Source organism: Scomber japonicus, chromosome 20 (assembly GCF_027409825.1).
Source record: "Scomber japonicus isolate fScoJap1 chromosome 20, fScoJap1.pri, whole genome shotgun sequence".
In the NCBI taxonomy this organism is placed as follows: domain Eukaryota; kingdom Metazoa; phylum Chordata; class Actinopteri; order Scombriformes; family Scombridae; genus Scomber; species Scomber japonicus.
In genome coordinates, this window is record NC_070597.1 from 5,099,416 (window position 1) to 5,108,530 (window position 9,115).

General features: G+C 46.2%; 1 protein-coding gene across 1 annotated transcript in view; it reads right to left on the minus strand.

Annotated features, from left to right (window-relative positions):
* tbkbp1 (TBK1 binding protein 1) overlaps positions 1-9,115 on the minus strand; it is a 58,909-nt gene that overhangs the window by 14,440 nt on the left and 35,354 nt on the right. The window contains exons 5-6 of the mRNA XM_053341454.1: positions 8,222-8,424; positions 1,314-1,375 (exon numbers count right to left, since the gene is read on the minus strand). Of these exons, the coding sequence (XP_053197429.1) occupies positions 1,314-1,375; positions 8,222-8,424 (265 nt within the window). The remainder of the gene's footprint in view (positions 1-1,313; positions 1,376-8,221; positions 8,425-9,115) is intronic.

Sequence of the window (9,115 nt, forward strand, 5' to 3'; positions counted from 1 at the left end):
TCTCATTGTATGAAGGAATGAGTGAGTGAAATCCCGTATAGATAGAAGAGCCTGGACATCATGGCTCATAAAGATGTCAAATAAGTACACAGATATGAGGAAATAGACAGGAAGGAGTCTTACTCTGTGTGCTCACACTGCCCCCTACTGTTCATCTCAATCTCTAACCCAGAGGTGTCAAACTCATCTTCATTCAAGGGCCACATACAGAGCAGTCTGATCTGATGTGGGCCGGATCATTAAAAAGATGGAAGGAACGAAGGAAGGAAGGAAAGAAGGAAATAAGAAGGGCAGGAAGGAAAGACAGGCAAAAGGAAGGAGGGAAGAAAGGAAGGAAAGAGAAATAGTGAAGGACGGACAGACAGAAGGAAGGAAGGGAGAAAGGAAGGAAAGACAGATGGAAGGAAGAGAAGAGAATACAGGAAGGAAGGACAGCTGGAAGGAAGGAAGAAAGGGAGGAAGGACAGATGGAAGGAAGAGAAGAGAAGGAAGGAAGGAAGGAAGGGAGCAAGGACAGATGGAAGGAAGAGAAGAGAAGACAAGAAGGAAGGAAGGAAGGGAGCAAGAAAGGAAGGAATGGCAGATGGAAGGAAGGACAGAAGGAAGAAAGGAAGGAAGGACAGAAAGAAGAAAGGAAGGAAGGACAGAAGGAAGGAAGGAAGGACAGATGGAAGAAAGGACAGATGGAAGAAAGGAAGGAAGGACAGAAGGAAGAAAGGAAGGACAGATGGAAGGAAGGACAGAAGGAAGGAAGAAAGGAAGGACAGATGGAAGAAAGGAAGGAAGGACAGAGGGAAGAAAGAAAGGAAGGACAGAAGGAAGAAAGGAAGGAAGGAGAGATGGAAGAAAGGAAGGAACAACAGATGGAAGGAAGGACAGAAGGAAGAAAGGAAGGAAGGACAGAAGGAAGAAAGGAAGGAAGGACAGATGGAAGGAAGGACAGAAGGAAGAAAGGAAGGAAGGACAGAAGGAAGAAAGGAAGGACAGATGGAAGGAAGGACAGGAGGAAGAAAGGAAGGAAGAACAGATGGCAGGAAGGACAGAAGGAAGGAAGGACAGATGGAAGGAAGAGAAGAGAAGGAAGGAAGGAAGGAAGGGAGGAAGGGAGGAAGAAAGGAAGGAAGGAAGGAAGGAAGGAAGGAAGGAAGGAAGGAAGAAAGGAAGGAAGGAAGGAACAGTCAAAACAGACGGGGTCAATTTGACCCGGGAGGACGACACAAAGGTTAATTCTCTCTCCTCCTCCCTCCTCTTCCTCCTCCTCTTCCTCCTTCTTTCTTTCTCCCACCGCCCAGCGATCTGCCGTGGTCACTTACTGCTCATCTCCCACCTTCTTTATCCACTCCACATCACACTGCTTGCACGGAGAAGTCATTTCCTGCCGAAGTAGAGCGTGAAATTAGATTAGTATGCAGGTGCTGTAAGAATATTGGACAAAATCTGACAGCATGAGACTATCGAGGCAACGTGTTAGAGAAGGAAACATCATCAAGCTGTTATGGATAGAAACAGATCTGCTATTGATTATTATTATTATTCAAGGCCTGTATGTTAACCCTTTATTGGGCAAATAATTATATTTGGTAACTTCTGTAAATATCCCAAAATATCCTTCCTTCCTTCCTTCCTTCCTTCCTTCCTTCCCTTCCTTCCTTCCTCCCTTCCTTACTCCATTCCTTTCAATGAGTGTCCTATAAAGGATTAAGAAGGAAGGAAGGAAGGAAGGAAGGTAGGGGGGAGAAAAGGAAGAGAGGAGGAGGGAGGGAGGAAGGGAAGAAAGAAGGAAGGAAGGAAGGAGAAAGGGGGATGGAAGAAGGAAGGAAGGAGAGAAGGAGGGAGGGAGGATGGACAGATGGAAGGAAGGAAAGGAAGGAAGGACAAAGGAAATAAGGAACAAGGGAGGGAGAAAGGAAAAGAGGAAGGGAAGAAAGAAGGCAGGGAGGAAGGAAGGAAAGGAAGGAAGGAAGGAAGGAAAGAAGGAAGGAAGGAAGGAAGGAAGGATATTTTGGGATATTTACAGAAGTTACCAAATATAATTGGTTGCCCAATAAAGGGTTAATGTGTGTGTGTGTGTGTGTGTGTAGTCTTTACACTGGCTCCCAGTCAGAGTTCTGCTACTGGTCTACAAATCACTGACTGGTTTTAGGTCCAGAATACATGAATGAACATGTTAGTAGAATATAAACCAGAGGAGTCAAACTCATTTTCATTCAAGGGCCACATACAGACCAATCTGATCTCATGTGGGCCGGATCATTAAAAGGAAGGAAGGATGGAAGGAAGGAAGGAAGGAAGGAAGGGAAGATTGGAAGGGAGGAAGGAAGGAATGAAGGGAAGAAGGACAGATGTAAGGAAGGAAGGGAAGATCGGAAGGAAGGAATGAAAGATGGAAGGAAGGAAGGGAAGAAGGACAGATGTAAGGAAGGAAGGAAGGGAGGAAGGAAGGAAGGGAGGGAAGAAGGTCAGATGGAAGGAATGAAGGAAGGAAGGAAGGGAGGAAGGAAGGAAGGGAGGGAAGAAAGGAAGGAAGGACAGAAAGAAGGAAGGAAGGAAGGAAGGAAGGAAGGAAGGAAGGGAGGGAAGAAGGACAGATGGAAGGAATGAAGGAAGAAAGGAAGGAAGGACAGATAAAAGGAAGGAAGGAAGGAAGGAAGGAAGGAAGGGAGGGAAGAAGGACAGATGGAAGGAATGAAGGAAGGAAGGAAGCAAGGAAGGAAGGAAGGAAGGGAGGAAGGTAGGGAAGAAGGACAGATGGAAGGAATGAAGGAAGGAAGGAAGAAAGGTAGGCAGGACAGATATAAGGAAGGAAGGAAGGAAGGAAGGGAGGACAGATGGAAGGAAGGAATGAAGGAAGGAAGAAAGGTAGAAAGGACAGATGGAAGGAAGGAAGGAAGGAAGGAAGGAAGGAAGGAAGGAAGGAAGAAAGGTAGGCAGGACAGATATAAGGAAGGAAGGAAGGAAGGAAAGACGGAAGGAAGGGAGGGAAGAAGGACAGATGGAAGGAATGAAGGAAGGAAGGAAGGAAGGAAGGGAGGACAGATGGAAGGAAGGAATGAAGGAAGGAAGAAAGGTAGGAAGGACAGATGGAAGAAAGGAAGGACAGATGTAAGGAAGGAAGGAAGGAAGGAAGGGAGGAAGGAAGGAAGGGAGGGAAGAAGGAATGATGGATATGGATATGGTGTGTTGATGCCTGTTGTCGTCGAGTCAAGGAAGAAAGGGAGGAAGAAGGAAGGAAGGAAGGAAGGAAGGAAGGAAGGAAGGAAGGAATGGAGGAAGAAGTAAGGAAAGGAGGGAAGGAGGAAGGACGGAAGGAATGAAGGAAGGAAGTAATAAGGAAAGGAGGGAGGAAGGAAGGGAGGAAGGAAGAAAGAAGGAAGGGAGGAAGGAAGAAAGAAGGAAAGGAGGAAGGAAGGAGAGAAGGAAGGAAGGGAGGAAGGAAAGGAAGGAAGGTAAGGAAAGGAAAAAGGTAGGAGGGAGAAAGGAAAAGAGGAAGGAAGGACAGAGGAAAGAAAGAGAGAAGGAGGTAGGGAGGAAGAACAGACGGAAGGACAGACGGAAGGAAGGAAGGAAGGAAGGAAGGAAGGAAGGAAGGAAGGAAGGAAGGAAGGAAGGAAGGAAGGAAGGAAGGATTTTAAAGCAAATCATTATTTTATGCTGCAATCTTATATTTAATGCTCTATTCTAGCATTTTATTTCTCTCTTTCTATTTTTCTATACTTTATTATTATTATTAGTGTGTGTGTGTGTGTGTGTGTGGGGGGGGGGGGGGGGGGGTGGGGGGGGGGTTACTGCCTTGCCTTGCCTTGCCTATACCTGTGGAGCTGTTATAGGGCTTCGTGTGTGTAAGTGTGGTTAGCAGTATTACTCCAACAAAGAGAGGAGTTGAGTCTATTTTGTAAAGTTTTGAAGTGATTAATACGATGCTGTGATGTGGAGAAGACAAAAAGGAAGGAAGGAAGGAAGGAAGGAAGGAAGGAAGGAAGGAAGGAAGGAAGGACAGATGGAAGGAAGAGAAGAGAAGAGAAGAGGAGATTGGAAGGGAGGAAGGAAGGAATGAAGGGAAGAAGGACAGATGTAAGGACGGAAGGGAAGATCGGAAGGAAGGAATGAAAGATGGAAGGAAGGAAGGGAAGAAGGACAGATGGAAGGAAGGAAGGAAGGAAGGAAGGAAGGAAGGACAGAAGGAAGGAATGAAAGATGGAAGGAAGGAAGGAAGGGAAGAAGGACAGATCTAAGGAAGGAAAGAAGGAAGGAAGGAAGGAAGGAAGGAAGAAAGGAAGGAAGGGGGAAGGAAGGAAGGGAAGAGGGACAGATGTAAGGAAGGAAGGGAAGATCGGAAGGAATGAATGAAAGATGGAAGGAAGGAAGGAAGGGAAGAAGGACAGATGTAAGGAAGGAAGGAAGGAAGGAAGGGAGGGAGGGAAGAAGGTCAGATGGAAGGAAGGAAGGGAAGAAGGAGGGGAGGAAGGGAGGAAGTAATATTGCTCCAACAAAGAGAGGAGTTGAGTTTATTTTGTAAAGTTTCTAAGTGATTAATACGATGCTGTGATGATGTGGCACTGACAGGCAGCAAATCAGCTCTGAGAAGGAAGTTAAGTGGAATATTCAGAGCAGCACTAATGGAAAATACTGTAGCCGCAGATTAGACGCAGTCCAGTGTAACTTCCTGGGTAGAGTCTCACTCTGACACCACTGCTGGGTAGCGAGGGTTTTTTTATTTTTTATTTTTTTTGTGTCCCTGTGAAGCTCATTGCCTAAAGCCTGACACTAAACTGGCAAGGTCAGGGATTTGTTTCCCACTGGAGACACACATGCCAGAAATATATGTTGCACCTTGGGGCTGTAAAGCTGTCTGGATAACACTGTCTATCATCTGGATATGGTGTGTTATGGGATGACCTATTGGAGAGGGGGGGGGGTGGGGGGGGGGGGGGGGGGGGTGGGGGGGTGAATTTAAAATGGTATCATGATGTTTGTCTAACCTTAAGTGTCTTATATGTCTACTGCTCATAAGAAGTTACTGTAAATAGAAGTTTTTGACTTTGAGGGAAGGAAGGAAGGAAGGAAGGAAAGACAGACAGACAAAAGGAAAGAGGGAAGAAAGGTAGGAAGGACAGACAGAAGGAAGGAAGGACAGAAGGAAGGACAGATGGAAGGAAGGACAGAAGGAAGAAAGGAAGAAAGGAAGGAAGGAAGGAAGGAAGGAAGGAAGGAAGGAAGGAAAGACAGACAGACAGACAGACAGACAAAAGGAAAGAGGGAAGAAAGGTAGGAAGGACAGACAGAAGGAAGGAAGGAAAGAAAGAAGGACAGATGGGAGAAATGGAGGAAGGAAAAAGGGAGGAAGGAAGGAAAGAAGGAGGAAGGAAAAAAGGGAGGAAGGAAGGACAGAAGGAAGGACAGATGGAAGGAAGGAAAAAAGGAAGGAAGGACAGAAGGAAGGACAGATGGAAGGAAGAAAGGAAAAAAGGAAGGTAGGTAGGAAGGACAGACAGAAGGAAGGAAGGACAGATGGAAGGAAGAAAGGAAAAAAGGAAGGTAGGTAGGAAGGACAGACAGAAGGAAGGAAGGAAGGAAAGAAGGACAGACAGAAGGAAGGACAGAAGGAAGGACAGATGGAAGGAAGAAAGGAAAAAAGGAAGGTAGGTAGGAAGGACAGACAGAAGGAAGGAAGGACAGAAGGAAGGACAGATGGAAGGAAGAAAGGAAAAAAGGAAGGTAGGTAGGAAGGACAGACAGAAGGAAGGAAGGACAGAAGGAAGGACAGATGGAAGGAAGAAAGGAAAAAAGGAAGGTAGGTAGGAAGGACAGACAGAAGGAAGGAAGGACAGATGGAAGGAAGAAAGGAAAAAAGGAAGGTAGGTAGGAAGGACAGACAGAAGGAAGGAAGGAAAGAAGGACAGATGGAAGGAAGAAAGGAAAAAAGGAAGGTAGGTAGGAAGGACAGACAGAAGGAAGGAAGGAAAGAAGGACAGATGGAAGGAAGAAAGGAAAAAAGGAAGGTAGGTAGGAAGGACAGACAGAAGGAAGGAAGGAAGGAAAGAAGGAAGGACCGAAGGAAGAAATGGAGGAAGGAAAAAAGGGCATTTAAAATTATATCATGATGTTTGTCTAACCTTAAGTGTCTTATGTGTCTACTGTTCATAAGAAGTTACTGTAAAGTTTTTGACTTGTAGCATTTAAGCCAGGGGGGTCAAACATGCGGCCCGTGGGCCAGAACCGGCAATCCGACCCACTTCATCTATTCTTTCTTTCTTTCTTTCTTTCTTTCTGTCCTGTCTTGTCTTCCTTCCATCTGTCTTTTACTCCTTCGTTACTTCCATCTGTCCTTCCTCCCTTCCTTCCTTCAATCTTTCCTTCCTTCCTCCAATCTTTCCTTCCTTCCTCCCTTCCTTCCTCCCTTCCTTCCTTCAATCTTTCCTTCCTCCCTTCCTTCAATCTTTCCTTCCTTCCTTTCTCTCATCTTTCATTCCTTCCTCCCTTCCTTCAATCCTCCCTTTCGTTCTTCCATCTTTTCATCCTGTCTTCTGTTCCTTCCTTCCTTCCTTCCTTCCTTCGTCCCTTCCTTCCTTCAATACACCGGCCCACATAAGATCAAATTGTTCTGTATGTATGTTCTGGAAGGAAGGAAGGAAGGAAGGAAGGAAGGAAGGAAGGAAGGAAGGAAGGAAAGAAAGACAGACAGACAAAAGGAAAGAGGGTGCAATCCGGCCCACTTTCCTTCCTGTGTTCTTTTCCTTCCTTCCATTGGTCATTTTTTCCTTCCTCCGTTCCTTCTGTCCTTCCTCCCTTTCTTCCTTCTGTCCTTCCTTCCTCCCTTCCTTCCCTCTGTCTTTCCTCCTTACCTTCCTTTTTTTCCTTTCCTTGTTCCTTCCATCCTTCCTTCCTTTCTTTCTTTCTTTCTTCCTTCCTTCCTTCCTTCCTTCTGTACTTCCTCCCTTTCTTTCTTTCTTTTTTCCTTATTTCCTTCCATCTTTCCTTCCTGTCTCCTTTTCCTCCCTCCCTCCCTTCCTTACTTCCATCTGTCCTTCCCACTTCTTCCTTTCTTATATACAGTCTATGGTCCTTCCTTCTGTCCTTCCTCCCTTTCTTTCTTTCTTTCTTTCTTTCTTTTTTCCTTCTCTCGTTCCTTCCATCTTTTTAATGATCCGGCCCACATGAGATCAAAATGGTCTGTATATGGCCCTTGAATGAAAATGAGCCTCTGATTTAAGCTGACATCCAAGTCAGTCCCTTAATAATACGACAGTGGCTGGAAACCAAACAAACATGTAGTCCCAAGTTTTATTTTTATAAATTTAAAACATATAGTGAATCAGTCTCCATGTGCATAATATTTTCAGCCTTCACATGACCAACTTCCCTCTCTCTGTCATCCATCTTATGAGACGTTAAAGTGAACTTGACCATATTGGAGCCGCTTGTTAAGTTGAAAGTCATCTGGAGTTTTTGCAGAATTGTCCGATATCAACTTTCAGGCCACTGGGTTTGACATTGACTTCTTCCTACTCAAATCAATCACACATAATTTAGGGCAGGGGAGTCAAACTCATTTTCATTCAAGGGCCACATACAGCCCAATTTGATCTCATGTGGGCCGGTTCATTAAAAAGATGGAAGGAAGGAAGGAAGGATGGAAGGAAGGAAGGAAGGAAGGAAGGAAGGAAGGAAGGAAGGAAGAAAGAAGGGAAGGAAGAAAAGACAGACAAAAAGAAGGCGGGAAGGAAAAAAGGGAGGAAGGATAGATGCAAGGAAAGACAGAAGTAAAGTAGGAAGAGATGAAGTAAGGAAAAAAGGAAGGGAGGGAGAAAGGACAGGTGGAAGGAAGGGAGGAAGGACAGAGGGAAGGAAGGACAGATGTAAGGAAGGAAGGAATGAAGAAAGGAAAAAAGGAAAGGAGGGAGGGAGGAAGGACAGATGGAAGAAAGGGAGGAAGGACAGGTGGAAGAAAGGGAAGAAAAAAGGAAGGTAGGGAGGAAGGACAGATGGAAGGAAGGAAAAGAACACAGGAAGGAAAGTGGGCCGGATTGGACCCCTCGGCGGGCCGCTTCTGGCCCCCGGGCCGCATGTTTGACACCCCTGATTTAGGGAGTGCATCATATGAAAGTATTGGGGTGGTGAGCTGTTTCTCTTGACATCGTCCTTGACATAATTTAAATAGTCCCAATGCGGCAAACTCCTCCCATGTGACAACTCAAGCAGACTAAAACAAACTAACACTGACCCTCTCCCTCTGGCTGTTCTGCAGCTGTCTCATCTCCTCCTTCAGTCGCTCGCACTCGGCCTTCAGCTCCTCTTCCCGCTGACACGCCCCCTGGGCCTCGTGCCGCGCCCCTTCTAGCTCCGCCTCCAACTGCTGCAGCTTTAAATCCGACAGGGCGTCCAGGCTGCGGGAGCTCTGAAGGGTCAGGCCTGGACAGTCGAGCCCTGTGGGGGGGGGGGGGGGGGGGTTAAGAGAGAGAGAGAGAGAGAGAGAGAGAGAGAGAGAGAGAGAGAGAGAGAAAACATTTTCACTGCTTTTTCCCAATCGGGGAGTTCTGGTCCTCTGAAATGAAGCCAACCAGGAAGTAACTTAGAACTGCATTCTATCAAAAGGCCACCAGGGGGCGACCGTCTCTATACAAGTCAATGGAGAATTCACCAACTTCTCACTTGATTTCTAACCTCAGTAAACGTTTTCAAAATGTGTTTATGGTCTCAATCGCTAGTTTAAAGCCTTCTTCAATGCAGTATGATGTTCATTTGGGACATTTTGGCCTCCCTGATTTTATATTTGACGATAAAGCAGGGTATGCACTAGGGCGTGGCTACGTCCTGATTGACAGGTTGATTGCCCAATGTCCTCGAGATCCAGCCCTCGCAACCATACAGTGGCATGCACAGACTTTTTGAAGGGCAGGGGCAAAAAGAAAAAAGGGCACATACAGCACGTTCTCGTCACTCAAGAGGGCACCTTAGCACGCATTTTGGCTTCCAAGAGGGCACCTTATACGTTCTGGCTCCCAAGAGGGCACCTTAGCATGCTTTTTGGCTCCCAGAAGGTCACTTTTTTTTAACAAATGGGCCTTACCCTAATCTCCTTGTGCACACCACTGCCCACTCCGCCCATGGCCCCGCC